The sequence below is a fragment of the Anser brachyrhynchus genome, assembly GCF_964034855.1.
Source record: "Anser brachyrhynchus genome assembly, chromosome: 5".
NCBI classification, from domain to species: domain Eukaryota; kingdom Metazoa; phylum Chordata; class Aves; order Anseriformes; family Anatidae; genus Anser; species Anser brachyrhynchus.
In genome coordinates, this window is record NC_137699.1 from 9322710 (window position 1) to 9348832 (window position 26123).

A 26123-nucleotide genomic window follows, 5' to 3' on the forward strand; every position below is an offset into this window, starting at 1 on the left:
AAATGTGTTATATCAGAGGCTCTCGTTGAGATATTTTTTGTAGCTGATGCATTGGATGCACTCGGGATGACACTTGATGTGCATTGTTGGAATTTAAATTGCTGTTCTTTCTGTTTGCTGCTGCTCTTGAACTCCTCTGGTAAATAATGACTGGAATTGCCAATAACAACGTGAGAGCAAACTCCTGCTTGACCGATGTTGAAATTCTGTCAAGGCCAGTGCTATAACAAGTTGTGATAAAGGTTTGTGGGCAGGCTTCCTAAAAATGTATGCTTAGAGTTAGGCATTAAACCAAATCATGCATATATTAGAATCATAGAAGCATAGAATATCCCGAGTTGGAAGGAACCCATAAGGATCATCGAGTCCAACTCCTGGCACCGCATGGGTCTGCCCAAAAGTTCAGACCGTGTGACTAAGTGCACAGTCCAAACGCTTCTTAAATTCAGACAGGCTTGGTGCAGTGACTGCTTCACTGGGGAGCCTGTTCCAGTGTGCAACCACCCTCTCGGTGAAGAACCTCTTCCTGATGTCTAGCCTAAACTTCCCCTGCCTCAACTTGTCACCATTCCCGGGGGTCCTATCACTGGTGATAACGGAGAATAGGTCACCTGCCTCTCCACTCCCCCTCGCAAGGAAGTTGTAGACTGTGATGAGGAATCTCTCTTTTTTTTCTTTCTTATCTTTTAGTAGAGCTATGTCATATTTTCTTGGAGTAGAAGGAAGCAAGAATGCTGTGGGGAACAGGTGATAGTTGTCTGTTATTTGTTGGGCCTTAAATCAGCCATCTAAGGCTGATTTAGATGCCACCTACGGCCTGAGCAGCTCGCAGGACGAGCTTTGTTAGCTGTTGGGTCTACCTTCTGCGCCTGCTGTCCCTTCCCCTCATCGCCTCGCCACTCGCTGACCTGCCAAGCACGCTCCCACGTTAGCTTGTCACTCGGGCTGGTTTTGGGTGGAAATGGGCTGGTTTGGGTGGAAAAGGGCTGGATGTCCTGCGCAGCCTACACCCACGAGGAGGATATTTTATAGGGGTTTTCTTAAAGCTTTTATGTTTGCTGTTTGGGGGAGAAGTCCTTTAGGAAAAGAGCTGCTGTTTGGTCTCACACAGTAAGTTTCTGTAGCTGTAAAGAGTTAAAGGGGCTGTTTAGCAGAGACTGCCTACATTGCTGCAAAGCGGCTGTGACGTGCTGTTTCACATAGAGACGCTGATACTCCAGCGGTTCGGTTGTAACTAACGGAATACAGATGACCTTCATCTGTATTATATACAAGCCCGCGCTGAATCGGCTGCGAGGCCACCAAGACCAGCAGGGTGTACCCGAGTGTGGACAAGCGCTGGTGTTTGGGCAATGCCAGTGCTTGGCGTTGCGGTCCCAGCAAGTCGGCATCCATATCGCAGCAGCTTCCCCATCTGCCCGGGCCCAGGGGTGCTTCAGCCGCATCCCCGCCGGTTGCCTGCCTTCTGGGAGCTGCTGCCTTGTGGTGGATGTGGGCGAGCTGCTGTAGCTATGTCACGTTGATGACCGGCTGGATTTTTTTTTTTTCCCCCTTAAAATAGCAAGGAACATAGAGCCAAGAGGGGACGCAGTAAACTTGGACTTCTTTTTATTGCCGATAATATTTAAAAGCTGAAATGTAACAGTATTTCGGTTGTGAATACGTGGAAATTGTGTATACTGCTTAATGTGTTTCAGAAATCCCTGTTACTTTTCTTCCTTAAATACAAGAAAACAGGCGTGTAATGCCTCATTGAAAGGAGCCTGTAGGGGTGCTTTGTGAGGGTCTTAATTAAGGGCTTTGAAAGACTAAACAAAAGGGAAAAGAAAATGCTACAGGGTTATTGTTATTCCAGCCCATTGGCTCAGCTAGCTGCCCATCCATTGGTGCCTTCTGTCCATTTGGAAGCTGAATGACACTTTTGTTCGTGGTTAACAGAGGTGAAAGAAGCCAATTATTGGCTGTCTTTTCCACAGGGCAGCTGCAGACGGATTTAACTGCAGGCAAATATGGACTTTTCTGCCACAAGGATGGTTGTGATGACAGTTAGTTTTGTGGAATTGTATGAAAGAAAACAGATTTTTTTTTCCCCTCCAGTGACTTGTGTAGATGTTTATTGAAAACTACTGTGAATATGCTGGCTTGGAGTGGGATTGTGTAAATGGGTGGATTCCCTCTGCTAACAGTGTACTCAGCTTTTTCTCTGTGTGTGAGGGAGTGGGATTTTTTGTGCTGCTTTTTTTTTTTTTAATTGTAGTTTTTTTCTTTTCCTTTTTTTTTTCTTTTTTAATTGCTATGCAGTGTGCATTAACCCTCCTATAGCTGCTAGCTCAGAAGCTGCAGAAGGACACTTGCAGGTTAGCAGGAAGTCCTAGGGCTGCAGAATAACTCGGTGTATGCAACTAGGGACCTCAGAAAGTATCTGCGTGCCAGGAACTTGCCACCCCTGCTCCTACATCTCTAATCAGCTGATCCAAAATATTATCATATCTTTTCCTCCAGCCCTTGTTTTTATAAAAAGCGTACTCCTTTCCCCCAGATCTCTCTGTTTAAACCTATGGTCGTAGTTTACATGTGTGCAAAAGGCTCGGTTGAGAACAAATCAGGTTCGCTAACTGTGTTGGTTCTGGAAAAGTCTTGGGGACAAATTTTGATAAAGGACCCTTGTTGCCTTCGGAGTTTATCTATCTTAGTTTATTGTGCTGAACACCGTCTCAGCACATTAGCTGCTCAGAAGACCTGTTGGTGATTATAGTAGGTTGCTTGTGGCCTCTCTGCATAGCCACCCAAATCTGCCTTATGGCTTAGAATAACAGTATGAAAAAAAAAAAAAAAAAAAAAAAAAAGCCCGTGGTGATCTTCTGTGGCTTTCTGCTGGTGGTGAGAGGAGTCTGCCTGTTGTCCTCTGGCTGTGGGAGGTGGCAGTTGTATGAGGTGACTGGTGGTTCATCCTGGGGTGCGTAAAGCAGAGGTTTTGTGCTTTCAGTTGCTTTTTCTCTTCAGCCTGGCTGGTTACTTTCTGTTACAGACCTTGTCACCGGCTGACTGTTTACCTGTAGCTGTGACTGCCTGATGGCCAGCACAGGCCGATGGCAATCAGCCGTGTCCCCTTGGCAGGGCGCAGGCAGCCTCCCCTCAGGCCTCCGGCCTGTCTGAGGATGCAGCTCGCCGGCCATTTGTCATCTGCTGGCTGGCGGCAGCGCAGAGCCCGGACTCTGCCAAGTTCCTGAAAACACACAAGATGTGTATGTGAGCAGTGCCCTGAAGTCGTTTGTGCAGCCTTGGCAGCAATGGCTGAACGCACAGATGCGCTGGCAGGAACGAGGGTGACCAGCCTGGAGGCCTGGCTAACCCTTCCAAGGGGGCGAGGGAGCAGCACGGGTCCTGTGAAGCAGCTTCTTTCTCAGCCTGAGGTGCCAGCAAACGGAGGTCCCCAGGTGGGGGCTGAAGGTCCCCAGGTGTGGGCCGCCTGCTGGGGGGCAAATGCTGGTGCTGACCGCCCCCAGGCTGTGCTCTTGAAGTCCAGGCCTTACTCGCAGGAGAAGTAGAACTAGTCTGCCCGTCATTTGGAAAGGAAGAACAGTTTGTGGCCAAATTTGGAAAGCACTAATGACTTGCTGTTTTTTCCAAGTGTTTGTAATGCCAGCTAGTTTTTTATTGCAGGCTTTATGGGAGGGAACCCACCATTATGTATACAAAGTACACGGACACGAGTACTGCTGTCCCTGTAGGTCCTGGACTTTGGTGCATGTCATATTCAAATGGAGTTTGGGGGAGGAAAAAAAAGTAGTTTAAAAGCTACGCAGCTTTCACCACCGAGGAGTTATGCTTTTCGAAAGAAGGCAAAGCATACCTGAGGTTTTATTTCTTGAAATGTGAGTTCTGTGTTTAGTCTGATAGGAACGAGATAATTCTTGACACTTTCATTATACAAGAAAAAATAAAGCTGAATTGAAATACTTGTTTGACGACCCTTGGTTACTAAAGTAATGACGAAGTAGAAGCTGAACCTGTAACTCGTTCCTAAGAGTGTCCTGGCAGGCGCTTTGCGCAGCTTTCATTTTGATTAGTATCTAAGGTTCATTGGAAGGTAAGAGTGGATGTTCAGCCTGCATTTTCATGTGTATTAGGGACTAGGCAATACATCTCAAATGCAAAAGAGGAATGTGGCTGAAACCAGTATAGCTCAAAAGGGATAGGAAGCTTTTTCCTTAAACTGAAAATTAACTTGTCTGTTAAAGTGTGGTAACTGATGACTAAGAATTACCCAAACCTAAGTTTTACATCTTATCAAAACTGGCTAGCTCATGCTTCATCAGCTAGTTTAAGATGCCTTGCAAATTGCTATGTAAAAGCACATTTAGTGCTATAAAGGCAATTCCAGGTGCTGCCATGAAATCTATTTTGACACTAGAAAGCGGTACTGTGTGCTTTTCGTTTTCCCACAGTATATAGATAATTATAGTGCTGTAGTGCAGAAAAGGCTTTTTTTGCCAGAAATAATTTTTAGTTACATCCAAGTTATGTGTTATATGCAAGTGAAAAAATGGTAAATGTTGGCACAGTTATGTACAGGTTTGGCCTGATTGGAATGTTTATATTTTGTGTTCTTGCTTAATCCTATCAGTGACCATGTTCATACACTAACTTTGTTTTGCTTTTTTACTTTAGTCTTCTAAAAATGTAGGGCTTACCCAGACTTTTGAGGCTCAGGTTGCTTTCTAAACATTGGGTGGGACAGACTAGCAGACCAAAATAAACCAGAAGAAAATGAATAAAATTCAAAATACTCAGAGTTACTCAAGTTGGCTTTTTTATGAAATTGGATTTGTAGCTGTTCGTGTTCTCTCTCTCTTTTTTTTTTTTAACAGAACAAAAATACCAAGCGAAAATGCAACAGAAGACTTTTATAGGAATATAAGCGTATAACAATAGTACTGCTTTTCTATTGGCGTAAACAGATTTAAGTGCCGGGCTCTGTCTGGACAGCTCAAAAACATCAGTAGTTTTATCCGCCCCCTGCTTCTGAGATGCGGAAAAGATTTTTCTTCTTTGAGTAGGGTAGCAGGGGCTTGGAGAGGGGAAGCAACCTGCCCAGCCCCACGGAGTGAGTCCGGATGGGGGCAAGGCGCTGAACCTCCATGGATGCCTGCCTTTAGCTCGGGAGGCTGCCATGCTCTCAGAGGAGCGTTCAGCTGGAAGTGTTTGTTGCAGTAAGTAAGTGCACTGTTGCTAGGTGGAGCGAGACGTCGTGTCCTTGGAGTCCAAAGGGTGAACGTGGCTCCGTATGCTCCTGTTGGGCGGTTTAAATTTTATGGAATTGCCCTTGGAACTGTAAGATGGAATGAAACACGCACTGGACGTGTTTATGGCTGTGAAATAGGGACCTGAGAGTGGAGGTGGGAAGGGGGAAAAAAAAAAGACTTTACTAAGCCGGTTAGATGCATATTTTGGAGATGTTCTTAATATTTCAGCACTGGTTGTTCACAGAAGCTTTTGGTAAAGACAAAATACTTACGAATTTACTCAACAATAGTGTGCCAAACATTGACTTTTTCACATATGAAGTGTCTGGGTTAGCAATATGTGCTTTGAGTTAAAACTCCAATCTGTCTCTAACCTGGGACTAACGTAACTCATTGATGAAAATACCAAGTTCTAGAGTTGTCGTGTGGTCACCTTGCTGGCTGATGGTATGATGTGACTGAGAGATGGCAAGGACAATTGTCCCTACTGCCTGTACTGTCCTGTTTGAAGGTGGTTGCAAACATAGTGTTAAACTTAATTTATTTAAAACATGACAAGTATCTTTCTGTCACAATCCTTTAGGGAAATTGGTGTTCATTTCACTGGAGATGTAGCTGCTATGTGTCATGTTTTCTTTTGGTGGAATGTGTATTGAAGCCTTAAGCCTGTAACCTGTTGCTGTTCTCTTTCCCCTTGTGACAAGACTGGTGTCGCGTTTGTGTGTGGAGACCTATGGATTAACAATGCCTTACAGTTGGCTTTATGGGCTTTTACAAATAATCTCAAGTCTTGCCAGCAAAAGCTGGTTGTTGTGAATGGTTTGGACACGTGTCTGGGCTAAGGGGATCCCAGGTGCCAGCCCCTCATGTGTGGAAAGTTGTTAATCCAGCCAGTTTGATGGCGTTATTGTTAACTGAGATGAAGGCATTAAAATATTCCTCGTAGTTCCTCATATCTAGGAGATACCTTAGTAAAATATGAAAATATCGGTAGCACGAGAATAGCATTTTGAATGTTTGTACCCCAAAATTCCGTCGTCAGGTTTACAACTTCTCTCAGCTCCGTGCTTAGACTGAGCCGTGGTGGCTGGAGGCAGGACCCTAGCCAGAAGGAAGCGAAGTGGATAAAGCACAGAAGATGCACAGCAGGCATCAAACAATTACATGGCTTAGATTTGACCCCCCTCGCGAACAGCCTGGGTAGTGGCAGGATGCAGGGAGCCTGCCTGGTGAAGGCGCTTGGCGGCTGTGCTTGGGAAGATGTCGGTCCTCACAGGCACTAGATGCTGCATGGTTCTCCCGAAATCCCTGTGCTGCCCGGCACAGCACGACCCTCAGCGTGAGGGGATTATCTGCCTGGCATTCTGAACCGCGGGTGGTCTCGGAGCCCTGGGTAGCAGTGGTACTTTTCATACAGAGTTTTTAAAAACCGTGAAGTCAGAGAGTAGCTGGGGTAAAACCGTGCTGAGAGCCCCTCTGCTAGGAGTGGGGTGGCAGCAGGACGTGCCAGATCCCACACTGACCTGGGACACAACACGCATGACCCCAGGTCCCGCTCTCTTCCATCCATCCACGGACTTCTCCACAGTCGGCACGGACCACTTGTTCCTGCTTCGTGACGGATCCCGGTGGGTGTACGAGGAGCGTCGCGGGCTGCTCGCCCTGCACAGGTGAAGCCTCCCTGCTCAGTCCCCAAGTCAGAGCGTAAATGGTTACAGACACCTGAGGAACGCATCATTTTACTCCCTGCTGTAAATAACCGCCGCTTATGTGAGGGAAATGCTCGTACCCACCAGCCCGTAATCTGCACCAAACGTGCGGCTCTTCTTAAATGAAAGGAGGGACGCAGGAACTCGTGCTATATTTCTATTCCAGGCCACCATCCCTTTCCTAATAATGCAGTGGAATTTTTTTCGTGGTTAATTCCCCACCATGTGTCAACAGAGACCATTAACCGTACGTGTGATTGCTTAATGGCTGGCCTGCAGTGACTCAAATACCAGTCCAAAATAGGTCTTTGCATACAAGTATTGTTCTCTCCAGGATCTTGATGATGGCTTGATTGGCACATGAATAGGGTACATTAGAGCTAGTTACTGTGTCTGAAAGAAAGCTAAGACATCATGTTGGAGGAAAAAAACAGGTTGATGTGACATGGGAAGGAGAAGGAAGGAGAAATAACTTACAAATATGGTGGGGGAAGAGAGGGACGTTGCTTCTGTTGCAGGAACAGACCTGTCTGGCATTTTTTAGCCTTTCTGTGGCTGTCAGTGAAAATGTTGTAGGTCCTGCTTCAGCAAAATGCTCAAGGCTCACTGGCATCAACAGAATGTGTATGCGTTTTTGGTATTTTCACTGAAAAGAGCTCTGTGTACCCAGATTATTAAAACTTCTCAATGTCTAAGGCGCCTCTGGTAGCCAGGATTTGTGGCTGTTTTGAAGGGTGATTGCTCCCTGAAAAAACATGTTAAGTGCTTCATCCACAAGTGAGTGTCACACAAATGTTCCAGTTAGATCCACAGAGAAGTGGATGGAAACCCTGCCCAAATAGCTGAACGTGTCATTAATTTCCATCTCTACGAAATGGACGGAACCTACACATCTAGCAAATGAGAAACCGAGAAACTATCAGAGCACCCTCCCATCCTGGTTCCTTGCTTCAAAAAGAAGTAGAAGGAAAGGAATTTAGTCTCTATGTCTGCTCTCTTTTTGTTTTATGATTTGGATATGTTTACTTCTGCAGGTGTTTTGAAAAGGCCATTGTAGGCAGTAGCTGGGCGCAGTGGATGAGAAGGGCGTCGTGGGAGCTGGAGGGGCATCCAGGCTCCTCCTGGCTTTGGCAAGTTGCTTCGCCCCGGTGCTCCTGGCTTCCTGGCTTCCGTCCCGTGCTGTTTGTCCTGTCCACTTAGGCAGCAAACCCTTCCAGGCGAGGAGTGTCTCCAGCTGAGTATTTGTCCAGTGCCAGTCACACACGTTGAGCCGGCGCTCTTAGCTTCTTGTTGCAGTACAAACAATGGTGATAAGGCGTTGTGCTCATTAGGGAGATAGTGTGCGTACTTGGGAGACGGCCAGGGCATTTGCTGGGTGGGAGGGCAGCAGTGCGTTAATACCTGTGGCTTGTTGAGCCAATTGCAGCAGAAGTTGACTAAGGCTTTGAGTATTTGGATATTTCCTTTCTTACAAGAACAGTATCTTAGAAGAAGTGGAAAAGGAAACATACGCATAAGTGACATGACTGATGTGCTTATTGTGAATGCAAAATGGGCTGTGCATAAAGAAAGGTTTCTGCACTTTTCAAGTGCTGGAGGTCTCTGATCATTTCAGAGGCAGTGGGACCGTATTTAAAATTAATGAGGAGGGATGGAATCACAAGCAGAAACAGCTGTAATAATGCAAAAATGATTTCAAATCTTCTGCTTCATTTTACCATTAATAAACTTGTCAGTGTGAAAAGGAACAGTAAATGAAGTCTGCAAGGAGAAAAATGTGCTGGGGCATGGCGGTGAGGACTTGGGGATATGGGACAGCTAACGCTGGAGCACCCAAGGGTGCCCTTGCCTCCTGCTGATGCTTGTGCAGACCTTGTCAGAACACGGAGAACTTAAATTGTAAATGCAATGCCAGTCAAACGTATTGGGGCATCAGTGTGCTATTACTTTATAAATGTTAACTAATAGCATAGGTTGAGGTAGCCAAACCTTGCAGTAGTGAAAGTACGTAGTATGTAAAAGGTAAGAAATTAATTAGTCAGCCTATTACTTTACCATTTTTGAAATTCAGGCACTGTTGCAAGCTCACTTTTCAAGCGTAGGCTTCTCTGTAAGCATCATCTTTCCTTTGCCTGATAATTATTTTCCTCATGTTTGTGATTTTTAGCTGATGGGCTTGGCATGTCTGCATGTAATGTACCCTTGAGTTGTAGCTGCATTAATTGGATTCACAGTCCAGGCAATTACTGTTCAAAGTAGTAGTTGTGAAGTAATGCTTCTGGGAGATAATTGTTTGCTTCTTGTTATCAGGAAGATGCAGTAAAACAAACAAACAAAAACCCCTACTTTTTTCTTTTTAATTGAATGAATTTAATCAGAATTTCCTTGCTGATTCTTGAGGTTTTCTGCACTTTCATTACATACCAAATACGACTAAGACGCGGGACAGTGTTAATGCAAGCTCATTTGCTCTGTTCCTTGAGAGTTTTTGTTTTCATCCTGAAGGAGCTGGCTAAGGGGGAAAACAGTTCTGAAATGGGGATGGAGTTGAGCTCTCGGTCTCCCCTGAGACTGTCTGCTGGTATGTGATGTGGTTGAAAATGACATTGGTTTTCATCCTGTGAGCATGTTCCTGCAAGGCATTCAACGCTGCATGTGCTTCTTCAGGACCGTAGCACCGCAGTGCAGCTTAGAAGCAGCCGAAGGTCAAGTTCCTGCCAATCTCCCTCCCTGCTCACCCTCCGCTCCAGCTCCTGTGCCTCTCCGTGCAGCTTTCTGAAGCCCGTTCACTGTGGGTTGAACAAGCACCGATGCTGGCACAGCAGTGGAGAGGAAGGAACCCAGTATGAAGTGTGCACAGAGCTCCTGTGAAACCGTTAGTAGGAAGGAGTGGATTTTTCTTTGTATTATTTTTGCATTTGCTATTATTTAATTGCCGTTCTGTGTAGGATGTAAATGACTAGCAGTAACAAAACCTGAAGTATCCTCCGGACTTGCACTGACTTACGGCCTCAGAAAGGCAGTGCCATTTTTAGCAGTTCTGTTAGCTAATGTGGGTTTAGCCTGGACTCTATTCAAAGCAATGACCGCTGCTGTACAGCTATGTATTTTTCTTAGTATACCAGTATATGAACAATTCTGTGTCTGATTGCCAAAAAAATAGGAGGGAGGAGAGGGTACAGAAAAAAATTGTTGCTTTGTGTTGGTGATCTTCACCTAAGTTAACGTAACCGGACCATTACCCAGGTATTAGTGGTCCCAGTCATAACGGACAGCTCCTTGTTGTCGAGTGTTTCCCAGCATCATGTTGACTTACATTTTCAATAATCTGGTTTATTTAATGGGCTTTTAAGAAATATTAACAGCTCCGGCTTTGCCTAGTACTACTAAACTGGGTCAGGGTTACTACCTGGGGAATTTTACATAAGACGAAGACCTTTTACCTAATTGTTTTTGTACAAGTAGGTGGGAGGGCTTTATTCAAATATAGATAACTCTGCCTAAATCATTTTGTAAGTGTTATAATTAAATTGTTCAGTGGCAGAGGGCCCAGACCTTGGAAAAGACTGAATGGAGCCTACAGTATTACATGCTATTATCTATCAGCAAACAGGTTAAGCTTGCTCAGAGGGAGTATTTTATAGGATTTTAAAGGTGCCTTGTTGAAACATGATCTTCTTTCCTTCAACAAACACTCCTCTCTCTCTGCTTCCCCCTCTCCTGTCCCTTCTTAGCTTCACAAAAGATAGAGGTGAGGTGGAGGGACAAAAAGTTGGCTGTTAATGAAGTGTAGGGGGAGCGCAGGAGTATTTTAACTTTATTTTTTAAGCAACCCGTCTTGACTGGCTTTGACCGAGATTTTCTGTAGCTAGCTCTTGCACGTCTTTTCAGGCTTAAGGCCTTTTTTTTTTTCTAACCAAGCAGAATGTTTCAGGCCATCAGCATGTGCTCAGATGCAGCGCACAAGCGTGGTGGGAAGGAGTGTGTGCAGGCTCAAGGGGTGATAGCCGAGCCTACGGTGCAGGGTAGGAACCAGCACCAGCATCTCCTGGGAGTTTGAGGAGACATACCTGCACACCAGGGCTGGGGGGGAGGAAGGTTGCTCTGTCTAACGTAGGAACACCTTTCAACTGGGAAGATGCAGTGAAGAATGGTACATTTAGCCAGAAAAAAAAAAAGAAATAAAGAAAAGTTGTTGCAGGTAGATGGCCCTCAGTTCAGACAGACTGGCGTTGTTTTCTTTTTCTCTGCCCATTAATTACTGTGGCTCTTCAGCTTTCATTCTCTGCCTCTGTCTTGGGCCAATTTTTTGATCACTTCTGTGTGTCCTTTCTGTAGTACTCTGCTGGAAGCCGGTGCTTTCCCATGTTGTGTTCCCTCGTTGTTACAGCTTTTCTTGCCATGCAGGAATTATTTGTTGTTCCCCCTCCTCTGTTCGGTCACCTTCACTCAGCCGTCCTGCCTAGACAGAATCCCCCTGTAGCTGTCAGCAAGGAGGACATTTAGGACAAGTCGTCTCACAAGGGTCGGGCTATTTCTCGGTACAGGCAGTAATTTAAAGTAAGAGAGAAGGCTCTCTGTGCCCTGCCTGAGACTGTGAAAATGCTGGGTGTGCATTTTTATCTAATTCTTCTTCGCGTGATCTCACCGATGAAAGCCTTGACTTAAGCCACGCTCGAAGATAGATAAATGCAGTGTTTTTATTTTTAATGCGAGAGAGTTAGTTAGGTGCCGTTCAAGACACAAGAAGTGGTGCGGAGTTTGGTGCAGCAGCGGTGGCCAGATGGGGGGGTGGGGGGGTTAAGGGACTCAGGAGAGGCACGGGATGTGTGAGGGCTGCTGTGGGGCTGGCAGGCTGCAGCAAGCCGGGAGCGCTGGGTCCTGAGAGGAACGGGAGCTGTTGGGGGATCGGGTGGGATGCGAGCGCTTCCAGCTAACCGCCACGCTCAGGTGTGGTGTCCCTGCTCGTCTCGGGGCCTGGGCGAGTTCGCCCAGCGACCGATGGAGCAGCGACCAGAACAAGCCGGGGGGGCCTGCTGGAGTGGGCTGCAGGCCGAGGACAGCGAGTAGCCGCTGGGGTGCTGCTGCTTGGCTTGCTTTCACCTTTGGCCAGGAAAAGTTAGACTGCCGTACCCGGGAGAGCGAGATAACATTTCCAGCAGTTTCTGCGAGCTACCTGTTTGACTCGTTAGTTTGTTTGCTTTCTTCCTTGGTGCGTTCCTGGAAGAAGGATGAAACCTGTGTGTTACTGGGGTGGGCGGCCACTGCTGCGGCTCCTCGGTCCGGGCGCGTGAGCCTCGGCGACCCTGTGGGCGTCCGGCCCGGGCAGCAGCACTGCTGCCGGAGCAGGCACCGCGCTGCCTCCGTGCCGCTGCCACGGCTCCTCCGCCTCAAGTGGCGAAACTCACGGCGGCGATAGGGCCGTGATTCACCTTATCCCCTCGATGCGGCTTACTCTCGCTGAAGCGGTTGCCACCTTGGGCTGCTCATCCCCGCGGTTTCGGTGCCAGCTCCTTGCCTGCTCACGCCCCAGCCTGTCTGGCTTTGAGGCGGTGAGGGAGCCGCGGTGCGCTGCAGCTCCCCGGCGCAGATAAGCCGAGTTAATGGCTAACTGCTGAAAGGCACAGCTCTGCCCCGCGCCGTGCCTGCGGGACGGGGCGCTTGGCTCGCTGAGAACAAGTCATTTAAGCCTTTCAGATATTTAGTCTGAACTTGAGCGTACCAGGAAAAGGTAGGGCAAGGTTTTTTTCGTAACGGTGGCCACATTCTTTAAGTGTTGCCTTGCTGTCACATGCAGATGTGAGTCCCAGAAGGGATGCTTTGGCATGCTCCTGCTGAAGTGTGCCGTGCCTGACCCTGCTTGCTGCTCTTCCAGCTTTGTGGCAAAGCATCAGGACACGCTCTCCCCAGGTACAGAAAGAAAATAGAGGGTGTCTATTTCAGATGCTTCTCAAATCTTCACTTTTAAGGTGTTCTGATTAGTGCTTACATCCAAAGAGTCTACTCCCCATATTAAAATTATAGATGCTAACGCTCAGAGCTACAGGCAAAACATTCTTTGCTAATTTCAGATCCCAGAGAAAGCTGAAATTACGTCGAGTTTGGATGTCAGCCATGCGAGATGTGTACATGATTTCCACTGACTCTGTGGACAATTTCATGTGAAGTTTCTGAGCATCAGGCATTTCTGGCTCTAGAAACTTCAAGGCTATTGCTTTCAGATGGGCGGGATAACGTATGTCTGTCCTGAAGAGCAACAAATGCGGTTGCACGCAAAATCCTTGACGAGGTGATATGTATTTGTTTGGGAAGTGCTTTCTGAGGATGTGACCTGCTGCCCTGTTTTCACCGCCACCATTTCATACGGTATACGACAATAAGGATTTTATACCAGCTGTACGGGCTTCTGAGAAGCTTTACAGGAAGAAAGAGAGTTGTGGTTTCCATGCACACCTTACTATTTCTTATGATTCACTTAGGGGGTCTACTCTCTTCTCAGGCTCTTGCCCTACTCATAAATGCTTCCAAATGGATAGTGGAAAGGCTTGTGTGGTCGTCTGGAAGGGAAAGGACTAGCCTGGTTGTGAGAAACGCGTGTGTTGGTGACAATTTGAAAAATGTACGTGTGTGTCGGGGCAGGGGGGCAGAGAGAATGAATGTTGCAGTCTCCTGTGGAGCAGACAGCTGACGATTCATGCATCTGATACTTTTATTTGCTTTTCTGCACAAGAAGAAAAATGTCCCCCCGCAGCAACTGCAGCATCTTGCGGTACCCAAGCTGCTGGTGAGATACAAAGCGCCTTTTAAAACAGGCAGACGGCAGAACTCAGAAATAAATCATCTCTGATTCAGCTCCTCCTGGAGCGGAGTGAAGGCGCCTCTATTGTGCTGCAGTGAGTTTTATTTTGGTCATCTCTCACAACTGGACTTGTTTTCAGTGTGCTGAACCTTATTTTGATCTCCATTGATATTGGTTTACATCAGTTTACCAGCTGCTGAGGAGTAAGTCTCTTGGCTTACATTGGTGTATGTGTAAATGAAGATTTGGTCTATGTAATGAACAGCTAGTTTAAGGAAATAACTGCATCCAGATTTCATGTAGCAGGGTAATGTTAGTGCCAGCGGCAGCTAGGGCTCAGTGCTGCTCCAGAGGGAGAACAGGGGGCAGCATACCAGATGGGTGCCAGTTATTTACCGATTTCAACATAAATTCACTGGCATCAGTTGACTTTGTCAATTGCTGTAGAGAAAAAATATTTTTCCCAGTAACTGTGCTTTTTTTTTTCTTTATATGGTACATTCTGTTGTCAGTATAAATACGGAAACTTTTTTAATGAGCTAGGTTAGACATTATGGTCTGGCAATTGGAGGAATAATGTGGGCATTCTTCTCGAAAAGCGGTTTAATTAGCTACTGCAATGACTTTGATTGTAGATTATATGGTACTGACATGGCTTTTGGTTCGTCACAGCATGAAAGGAGGCACAGATACCCTGAGATAGCATTTCCTTAGAAGCAGCACCAAGCCCTTTGCATGTTCCTTGCTCTCCTTTCAAGCCAATTCTGCCCTGTCCAGCACCGAGTCCTCTCCTGGGTGGGAACTGTTGAAGAGTATATCCTAATGATGAGCCTGTTCAGTTTCGTGACTTTTTTTTTTTTGCTGTTACAAAATGTTTCTTCATGGATCTGTGCAGTTAGTGCGCAGCAGGGAGAGTCTAAACTGGTCTTCCTCTGCCTCACTAGAAGAAGCAGATGTTTGAAACACGGTGGAGGGTATGGCCAGGCTAGGAACATCCATACCTTGTGGTAGTTTAGGGCTGGCACTTAATTCTGAGGCTGAGCCTTTGAGGTGACAATCAGTCTGCTGGCTCGCGTGCAGTCCTTAGGCCTGTGGCTCTTCGTGCGAGAGCTTCAGGGTACTTGCTGAATATGGGTGAGAAGGAAGGGGTTGTTTGGTTTGGTTTGTTTGCTTTTTACCCAAAGTACGTGGGGAGGTGACACAGATGCTAGAGGACAACAATAGTGTTCGTTTGGAGAACAGCAAACAGAAGGAGGTTGGGAAGGCTGTGCTAATGAGCATCACTGGATCTGTCTTTAAACTACATTAAAAAAAAAAGAAAGTAATCAAGTAGAAAGTAAGAACTTGGGTTATGTCATGAATTGTTAGGCAGTTATTAGTTTAATTATCAAACTGAATTGTTTTTGTGCTACTGTTACTTATATTGAGTAATGGCTTGCTTTAGGATGAGATTATCCCTGGTGGTTACGTAGATGTGAACTGAGGTGATGGCACCAAGTTTGCCACTTACTGCTTATGTGGAAAGAAAAAAAGCTGAACAGGTCTGCATACCTATCATGTAAGCACTTGCTGCTGGCCTGTCTCTGCTCATGGACTGAAAATGAAATCTGCTTAAAACTATTACCTCGAGGACGTCTATAGGTTTTGTAAAAAAAAAAATGACTGTGGTAGAGCTGGGACATGTTTCTGCTCTTCTTGTCAGTTGTTCCAGAAGCTGTTTGCCAGAAGCTCTTTATTAAGTCCCAATATATGTTTTTTGTTGGTGGTGGTTTTTTTTAAAGACATTGTGGGGTGAAAATTTGCATGGTGGGTGGTCACAAGCTTTTTTTTTTTTTTCTGTAATTTTTTCATATGCTGTGGTTTTCGAGCAGCCTTAATTGTGTGTTCAAATTGTATACACGTGCAAGTTGGCAAAAACTAGTGCTGGGGATACCAGTACCATAGAGACTGTTCTATACATGTGTACCGTGCAGTTTACAGTCATGTTGCTTATAGTTATCAGAAAACATTTTTTATCAACATTGCATTACATAGGCCTTTGCTGCAACCAGAGTCTCAAATTGCTGTGCTTTCAAAGTTTAGCATGCAAATTTCTAGAAACAGATATTACTGTTTGATGATAGATTTTTTTTTTCTCCTACTGTCTGATCAGGCTTACTTTTTTCTCCTCCTTTTTCTAGAGTGGAAAAATCCCTTACTGTTTATTGACAAATCTGTGTTTCTTCTTCCACAGAGATGTTAGCATGAATAACATCACAAGGCTACCAGAGGATGCGTTCAAGAACTTCCCCTACTTGGAAGAGCTGTAAGTATTTCACACAAGTTAGTTTTGCTACAACATCAGGTGGCTGTGTAAAGTGGAAGGTGGGTGGGGAAATAATATTGAGTTGAGCTGTGAACAGAGAAAGCAATTATACCAAAAAAAAAAAAAATCCTCTACGTGTTTGGAAACCGGAACAGTAAATGCTACTACCTACAAGGGACTTTTTACAGTAATTATTTTAATCATGACTAGAGTGATGACACATCTTAATTACAGCGTTATCCAAAGATAACACAAGAGGTGTGTAATTACCATTGTTTCCGATGGAGCTGCAGTGTATCTGTTGCATAACTTCCATAAAATATATGTTGTTTCAGTTACTGAGCAGCTTGCTCCCTTTGCCCTTGTAGGCTGCAGAGACAGTGTTCACAAGCCCAGCCTGACCTGCTTCAGAAACTGAAGTTACGTGGTACAGGACTTCTTGTTCTTAGTTTCTCTGTCAGAAGCTCTCTCTCCAGCTCCCATTTACGTCCTGTCCCACTTGCTTTTTAGCTTTAGGTTTTGCTTAGGTGGTACTTGCACTTCTGTACTCTAGTCCCTAGTTTGTACTTGATTCGTGTGCCCAGTATTTTGCTGAACCCAAGTCTTCACTGGGATGCCTTTGCAAAGGCGAAACCCTTAACAACACAGCGCTAAATGAGATTGGGTTTGAGAGCTGTCTGTTTTCAGAGTCAATAAACAGGGAGGAGGCTTTGACTTTGAATTACTACTTTCATAAGTACTATTATGTTACAAGTAACTTCTGTGTGCCTTAGTTTCCGTATCTTTAAAAGAGGGCAGTGGTTCAACCTTTCCCCGAGAATGTTGAGAACTTGGAATCATAAAATGTCCCGAGTTGGAAGGGACCCATAAGGATCATCAAGTCCAACTCCTGGCACCACACAGGTCTACCCAAAATTTCAGACCATGTGATGAAGTGCACAGTCCAAACGCTTCTTAAACTCCGACAGGCTTGGTGCAGTGACTACTTCACTGGAGGGCCTGTTCCAGTGTGCAACCACCCTCTCGGTAAAGAACCTTTTCCTGATGTCTAGCCTAAACCTCTCCTGCCTCAGCTTGACACCATTCCCTTGGGTCCTATCACTGGTGACTAGGAATAAATCGGCGCCTGCCCCTCCACTCCCTCTCGTGAGGAAGTTGTAGACTGCGATGAGGTCCCCCCTCAGCCTCCTCTTCTCCAGGCTGAACAGGCCCAGTGACCTCAGCCGCTCCTCATACGTCTTCCCCTCTAGGCCCTTCACCATCTTCGTCGCCCTCCTCTGGACACTCTCCAGCAGTTTCACGTCCTTTTTGTACTGTGGTGCCCAGAACTGCACACAGTACTCGAGGTGAGGCCGCACCAGCACAGAGTACAGCGGGACAATCACTTCCCTCGACCAACTAGCAATGCTGTGCTTGATGCACCCCAGGATACGGTTGGCCCTCCTGGCTGCCAGGGCACACTGCTGGCTCATATTCAACTTGCTATCAACCACAACTCCCACAACTTCCAGTAGTAAGCAGTAGAGAAGCAAAAAGCACTGCAATTTTCTTTTCTTTTGCATTTTCACAGTGTCAAAGTAACATTTCTCATGGCAAAGAACATTTAAAATACAAACTAAGGCTGTCCCTATTTGTGACTTCATATAGCCTGAAAATACTAATTCTGTGTTAAGAGATTTTTTTCAATAAAAGTACCTTGGGGAAAGAAGAGTTCAGTTTCCAAAAAGATATGGGTCCTTACGAAGTAGGGAAGCATTGTTCCAACTGTTAAAGAAAAAGAAACTGAAACAAAAAAGGAAAGCCATTTATAGACGGCAACCCGATAAATTAACGCCACAGCAAAACCAGAGATAAAACCAGGAACCTTTTAATTCTAGTTATCTGCTATAACTGCACCTCCTTGGAACAAAGGTACTGAGAAACTGATAGAGATGGCTCAATTGCTCCTGAAGGAAGGCTTGTGTTTCTGAAAGCTTCTCTGTGTTTGTCCCTTGTGCTGCGGCTACACTGATGGGTCTAATAAGGTGTTCTGCCTCTACTTAGAATTTTGGTCTCTCCTATGTCCTGATAATATAGCAGCTACCATTCCTGATACACGTACGTGTCTGATTTCACTGTGCTTTAAGAGACTCTGGCTCAGGTCATTACAGTTGTGAAGTGTTAGATGAATGTCAGATGAACTGTGTGTGAGATTCCTCATTTCATGCTCAACAGGTTCTGTTTCCTTGCATATTACTTTAAGCATTGCTTACTTTTACAATATAGTCTAGAAAACCTGGCAGGAAACAGATTTACCAGAATTTCAGATGGTTCATAGTCACAATTGACGTGATTTGAGAAAGGCTGCGGTATGGCATGAGTAACCAATTCAAAAAAAGGAAAGGAGAAAAAAAAAAGAGAGGCCTGGGGGAAACTTGCTTGGCTCAGAATTTGTATTGGCCAGCACTCCCTGTGTGCTTTATAATATGTGCTACTGTGTGGCTGTATCTTATTTTGTTAGCCTATATTTGTAGGCCATTTGTTTTCCAAATTCTTTAGCTGTATTTCACACCAAAAGTGGAAAGAAACAATTCTGTTTTCTGAACTCCACCCCCAACTTCAGATGACTGTGGGAGCCTTTATTTTTTCAGTATAAGTAATTAAGCAATAAAACCTAACTGGTGGGTGTGCATATTGTGTAACTTCCATAAACCCAGGGGTGTGTCAGGAGGTAAAGAGAAAAGGCAGAGCCTTCAGCCACCATCTATTGTGCTTATTGCCCAAGAGTCGTTTGCTACATGCACCTCATTGTCCCCTTAAATTCCAGCATTTCATTTTGCAAAAAAATAGATCGGCATTAAGAATTAGATGTGAACACCCAAAGGCTTTAAATCATTCCTAGCGTGCTGACTTCAGGGTTAAATCAACTTCTGAAAACAACAACAACTTTACAGTGAAAATTAGACTTGCCAAAGGTTCAGACATACTTGAAGCAATCACAGATCCTTAGTACAAAAGAAAGAAAAAACACCCGATATTTTTTTATGCTTGAGTTACCTCTTACAAAAGGTAGCTGTTTGAAGCTGATGTTCTTACTTTGGAAGATTTGGGAAAGTAATCATGTATATCAGAGTACGTGAGTCAATCTGTTGTTTCACCCGTAGTCTCTTCTCCCCTCAGAAAAACCAGCCAGTAGAATTATGCTGCAGAGGTAGGAGAATCTCCAGAAAGAAAAGTTTTGTTTTTTTTTTTTTAAAGAAAAACTCTCCAATTGACAACCTGTCATGTGTAGGAAGACAGGAAGGTTGCCCAAGAGAGCAGAAGATAAATATGCTATATCTACATGCTCTTCTCATCAAATTTTCTCACCAAGAGAGCAGAAGATAAATATGCTATATCTACATACTCTTCGAATTTTCTCACTTGAAAACCATGAAGTGAGACGTGTGAGTTGTTAATGTTTCGCAGCAGCAGCCTGCTTACAATTGGAAGCCTGCCTGCAGAGCCTCTGGACCTCTCCACTGGCAGTGGGAAGGTTTCTTCTTGTTGCATAAAGATCTGGTTATGGTCATCTACGCACAAGTCAGCTCCAGGTTCCCTCGCTTCATTTCGTGCTCTTCCTAGAGAGACTCTAACAGCCTAAAGTAGACACAGGGAAGTTTACCTCCCTATCAGAAATAACTAGTACCAGACATGGCACATTTTGGCTTCATTCTGCTGATTCCCTTTTCTCTATGGGAACAGGGTAAAGAAGCTTCTAGTCTTTACTTTTCCTGGTTGTTACTAGAACAAACTGTCGTACTTCCCAGTGTACAACCACAATTTTCCCTCTCCACTCAAAGACGATTTTCAAACTTTCTTCCTGGATTTTGTTTACAGTTGAACAGATCCAAGTTCTGACTGCCAGGCGCTAGCAAATTTGCTTTTTCAGCACACAAACCTGGGTGTGAGTCTCCATGCCAAATAAAGAGAGATGGAGTTAAAGCAAAGAGGTGTTGAAATCTGTGCTGGAAGCAACTTTTCCATCTAGACCTTTTCCCAAGAATTACATGCCTAAAGCAAATGAGAATCCCACAAACTAATGTGAATGCAATAAGTACCACACCGCCATGGACACTAGTAGCTGTCTTCATCCAGGAGATGAGCCCCACATACCTTTTTCTTTATACCATGGGAGAGCATGGTTCTCTCTAAAGCGTGACTTTAGCCGTGCTGTTTGTCAAATCCTCCAGGAGATTAGCCCCTTGAAAGAGTTAGTTAATATTGCAAAATAGTATCACAGAATTTAATTGAATGTAAATGGGAGGCAATTAAATGTATTATGTAGGCAACTGAGTCTTACACAGTACACATGTGGAGAGGATGGGATTAAAAAATGCATTAGGAGTTCTTTAATATGGAGCTTGTCATCTCCTTAATGCAATGTGGTAGTCTCCAGAGATTTCAGAGGATCGTTTTCCAAATCCTAAAAGGAATGCTAGCAAATAAAAACGAAAGAAGTAGCATAACAGATTTGTAAAAGCTGGCTGCTCCATTAAAAAGTGTCTTCCACATCACTAAAAGGTGGTTGATTTGGGTGCCTAAACACCTTCATCCAGTGCTGTTCTTAGGTGTGCTAGGTTTTCTGACCTAGATGCAGATGGGAGACCGGTGGCCTCCTGGCATGGCAGTGGGAGGCCGGCTGGAAGAGGACATTTAACGTGACACTAAATGGCCATGTTTAGGGAGCCGACTGCCTGGTGAAAGATCATATTTGCAGGTATAATCTGAGGTTTTGTGCTACAGAGGTGCTGTCGTACGTGAGTCTTACTAGGAGGTACAAGAAAGGCATTCCAGCTGTCTGCAAGCCAAATCTGCCTGGTGGGTTATGTGCTCCATGTGCCCCTGCTCACAAGCTCGTGCATGTTGCTGCACAGTGTACTTACCATGTGTCTGTAGGATTCTTGCACTATTTATAAATGTTATAAAAATTCTCCATTTCTGTGTAACTGATACCCATCTGGAAGTAATTTGCGAATGATTGAAACAGCAATGGTCAGAGTCAGCGAGGAGCAGACCACCAAGGGTTTTGCCACAGCAGTTAAAGAAGTGTATTCTCCAGAAAATGTTAACATAAATATGCTACAGCCCTGAACTTGATATGGAAACTAAAAATCCTTGAAGAATTTGGCCACAGTTTTCTAACCACACCTTAAAGTATTTATAGAAAGCTAGAAGGGGAAAATATAGCTAGCTAATGCAGTGTTTTTAGAAAGCAGGACCCGTTTTCCAGTGTGAATTTTTAACTAGAAGAGCAAGGCTGTGCCATGTTTTGATGCTTTTCTAAACTGTTTTAGTTCCTTCTAATATTTAAAGTTATCTGAAGGAGTCCGAAGGGTTTTGACTACACAATTTCTATTCACTGCATCGGTGGAAGATCTGCTGGATTAATTAAAAGGTGCTCTCTCATCAGGGAAGGCAAATTGAAATGATTTTTATTCTTGGCAAGTTTTCCAGTCTGACTTCAGAAACGTGCACCACTCAAAGAAAGCAAATGTCTCCTTGACTTCATGACCTTTTTACCATGGCTTGATTTCTGCTCTTAACCTTTTAAAGCATTGTCTTCTTGTCTGCCCTGCACTGTTGAATAAAAGTTTTGCCTCGCTGCCTTCTGGTCAGCGTGAGCTGGTGGGGGAGGCAGAGCAAAGTGTGCTGCTCATCTTCAGGCTGCCGGTGGCATAAGCGTGTGGCTGGCAGAACAAGACCATCGCTCACCCCAAGCCAGCCAGCCATGGGCAGGGCTCTGCACTTCCACAGAGGTCAGGGAGGATGCTCACTGCTCTCTGCCTGCAAGTTTCAAAGAGCGTATCGTGCCCGGTGTTATTGAGAGGAAAATCATTGCTCCTGAAGGCACCAAGAGACAGCAGTGCTCGGTTATCTTGCAGATGTGTGCTGATGCCAAGGTCTGTTTTGTTTCTGGTTTTTGTTTATATGTCATGTGAAACAGTCTCTCTTCTGTGACACTGTCCTCAGATAGTTTTTATTGGTCATGGGCAAATTTGATTGAGATTTTTGTTTAATAGCTGGTGAAAGTGCTTAGGGAATGAAAGTGACACAAAGAAAATTTTGATCTAGAAAAGGTTTCTCTTTTCTGAAAGACAATGCGTGTCTGCTTTTGGAGAGGTGAATAAACAGTGAGCGAGAGAGCATGCAACTGTAGTTTTTCAGGAAAAGGAATAGTAGGACTGAGAATGGCTTGACTATTTGATTATAGCTATGCTGATTACAGCACTAAAAGGTTTTACTGAAACACCTCACACACCCCTCCCCCCAAGCCAGAGCTTCTGATCGTGGCTTCTAATTGACAAAATACATTTTGAGAACGTAAGGATTAATTAAAATGCATACAGGCAGTGGAAAATGAGGTGTTTTGGCCATGAGGTTGTAATCAGGAAGTATCTGCAAGGGAAATGTCTCGAGTTATTTTTCCTCTTGACTGCAGCTGAAGATGACCACCTGGCTGAAATGGCACAGCTGCTTGCTTTTGTAGTATCTGCTTCAGCGTGTAATTGCGATGGTCCCTTCCTATTAATTTCCGCATCGATACCAAGCCGTGTTATCCTTGAGGAGGGAGGGGGAGCGTCGGTCTGTTTTATTACTTGGGTTTTATGAATAAGACATGTCGTGGAGTTGTGCCAAGGCCACCGAGGCTGAGCTGGTAGCTCGGCGTGCAGCGGCTTTCCTCACCTGGCTGCGGAAGCATTTGGTGGAAGGAGGTCTTCGTCCTTCGGTGCTCGGGCTGGTCATACAGTGCTCGCAGGGTAGCGTGGGGCTGTTGATAAGGTGGTGTCATTCCTCTCCCTTCCATAAATACAGCTAGCCCCGGGACTGGTAATGGGAAGCTGGAGACAAAGGGCTCATTCTGAGTAGAAAAGGAAGGATGAATCTCCATGAGAGAAGTTGTCCTGCTGACATGTGCTAACTGAGGCTGTGGTTGAGCATCCTCTTGTGAAACTAGCTGGTGCGACTGGAGACGTCACTGCCCCGCACCTCTCCGTTCAGCTCCCACAACAGGGACGGAGGAGCAAACCAAGAGTTCTCGTCAGCTGCTTTATTGTCAAGGCAGCCCGTTGAGCCGTCCTGGGTCGGTGTTTCAGAAATAGCCGGCTGACGGTGGGTTGGAAGCCGACGCGCGCCCGTGGTCCGTCTGCCAGCCCTGAATATTTGAACAGCTGGAGGAGGCAATTTCTTCACTCTCTCCCTCCAGCTTGAATTCCGAGAGGTGAAGTTCTAATGAAGAAAATGTGAGATGTAGGTTTCACGTGTGTTAGCAAGTTAAAAGCCTAAGCTTCAACTTGACCAGCTAGCATACATTAGAAACTTTTGCTGCCTTGTGTGTGCTGGAGCTTCAGACAGTGCGCCGGCGTGTCGCAACTTGCACCTTCGCATTCTCGTCAAGACAAACCTCTAGGCGAAGACTCCCAAGTAGAATTAACCACAGTCAGCTAAGATATTTTTAAACATCACCTACTTGGTCTGCACTAGATGCTAAATGATGTTTAAAAACATGTTGGCCAACCTGCGTTTAATTAGTGTTTTCTTATCTGTGTGAGTCCTAAATCAGTTTGATTCTGGATGAGTTTCAGTCCTGCTGATACAAGAACAATGCTTCAGTGGCTTAGAAAGCTCACACTGTGCTTCACAATCGCATATTGTTTTCTGTCTGAGGGCTGAACCTTACGGTGTCAGACTTCGAGACCCGTCTCACAAGCCAGAATTGATTACGCTGCCTCAGCTGCCAGGCTGGGGCTGCCTGAAAGTATAAACCAGGTAAGAAACTTCTGGAGGCTGAGTGGCAGCCTCAGAACCTCTCGGGCTAGGCCTCCCCAGTTGCAGAGGTGTCTACATAAACTAGGTATTGTATTTGCCCGGTATGTATCTGAAGTGGTTAGAAAAATGGTAACAGATTTAGTTGCCAAATATATGTTGATTGAATCCACTTCCACATTTTGCAGTGTCACTTGCTAGATGCGTGGTCATTCAAATGATCCCATGCCTGGAAAATCAATAAATGTCAGGGCAAGAGACAGGCTGTATGGACAGAATAAAGCAGCTTTGAGGATTTACTGGCTCAACTGACTTCTTGTTTTCACCTTCTCATGTCTAACTGTCAAAGAGTTTTGTGATCTTGGAAACCCGAGCATCCGAATAGCAGTATCTGCCAGAAGTGCAAAGCTGTAGTTGTTTCAAGAGCTGCATCCTAGCTGATGAAAACATATCTTGGTTGCCTTGATCTCTGCGTTTCTGCTTTACAGACTTGGTAAGTGAAATGGATCTATAGCTAGGAAGGAGTGTGTTGGTGCTGGAAGAGCTTCTGTCAGCTCAGTGTAGCGGACCACGTGCTGATCCACACAGGCAGCAGAGGGCCTGTGTCCATCTCGTGGCCTGTGATGAGGTTGGTTTCAAATCCACGCATCCAGCTTGGAAAGTCCAAGTCCTCTGAACTGGAGCTGTCAACCACAAGCCTCTGAGAACATCAGAGACCCTGCTCAGCAGCTGGCCCACCACTGTTGAAGTCATTCCCGTAGCACAGCGAGGTGCTCCCTATCTCTCAGTATCCACAGTGAAAAGGAGAAGTTAGTGCTTAGATATGGCTTTTGGAATCAACAACAAGAAAAAAGAAAATCCCCCCAAAAAGTCAGCTCTCTCCTCTCCAGCACTGGCTTATTTAAGTTTGGCTATCATGGTGAGGAGTGTGGGATGTTTGTCTCAGGTAGCTCCTTTTCCTATAAATGTGATGGCATCTGTAATAGCGCCTGTTTGTGCTCAAAGAAACACAGAAATCCAGAGTGGCAGAACCTAGATCAGCTTGTACAGACCCACCCTAGTGCTTTGGGGCAGCTATCCAGGGAAAGGTGTAGCTGGGAAGGAAGCTACTGCAACTTCCCAGCTTACAGCTACTTCCTACTGCAAAGGAAGGGTAGTTGCCATGACACGGTGCAAGACATGCAAAGGCAAATAGGGAGAAGGTGTATTTTATAAAATAAGTTCTGCTTTCAAGGTAGGAGAAATTGAAGTTGTGTACTGCAACAACTTGTCATTATGACTGCAGAATAGTTGTTACCAATTCTCAAAGCAGCATGTTTTTACTGATTTTTAGAAAATTTCTGCAAAATTCTGTTTTTTTGCTGGTGAATGCTAAATGGGAGTACTGTGACAGCAACTCATATTGTGTAATAACTGTTTTAGGTTATATGTATTTCCTTAAGTGCACATGACGGTCCCTGATGGTCACCACTTCAAGGAGGTCTTGCCCAAATATTAGGCATCATTCAATTTGCAGGCAGTATCTCGCAAATTAATGACGACTCATGTTTTGCATAGAGGGAAGTACTCGCTTTTTTCGATATCGATTATTTTCCCCTTAACAAGAAAAGAATATCAGTATAAATATTCTGTGATAGTCCTTGAAAAGGAGTATCATACAACCACATTTTGTCTTGCAGTAGGTGCTAGTGACTCTTGCCAAATATTTAGCATTAGAACTTATGGAGAGGCTGTAGACTTTCTTTTGTTCAGTTTAGTTTACTTTGTCATTTTAAATTTCAGATCAGGAATGCATTTGGAAAACAAACTATTACCTTGGAGTTCACTATAGTTTATAGACAACTGGAGATGTGAACAAGTCTCGGGATGGGAAGTGCCTGCTCAGCCTGATGGAGCTGGTGCAGTTTCAGTGCTGGTTGTAGTTGTAGACCTCCTTTTTTGGTTCCTGATGTGTCTTGGCGTATGTAATCAGAGTTTTATAAGTAATGGTTGAGATTGTGGAATAAAGAAACCAGTGTAAGAAAAGGAGATGAGGATGAATGCATGTTCCATTACCAGAAGCAGAATAAAGTATCCATTTAGTTAAGCTAAACTGGCACGGAAGAATTGGAGTAATCTGTAGGTTATTGATTTGCTTCACAGCAGTGCAGCAGGCTGCAGCTGACAGAAGTCCCAAAGGGGCCGTTTGCTTCTCACAGATAAGCAAAGTGAAGTTTAGTCCAGCAATACTGCTTCCACTTAAAAGCGTCCCCCCTTCTGCGGCTGCTGAGGACGGGCAG

The 26123-nt window shown here is 45.0% G+C and overlaps 1 protein-coding gene across 3 annotated transcripts in view; it reads left to right on the top strand.

Annotated features, from left to right (window-relative positions):
• Positions 1-26123, top strand: part of LGR4 (leucine rich repeat containing G protein-coupled receptor 4) — a 75535-nt gene that overhangs the window by 15467 nt on the left and 33945 nt on the right. For 2 of the 3 annotated variants that reach the window (XM_080593090.1, XM_080593089.1), the window contains exon 2: positions 15988-16059. In XM_080593090.1, the coding sequence (XP_080449216.1) occupies positions 15988-16059 (72 nt within the window). Of the gene's footprint in view, positions 1-653; positions 6917-15987; positions 16060-26123 lie in introns of those variants that run through there. The other variant, XM_080593091.1, reaches the window with a different exon arrangement.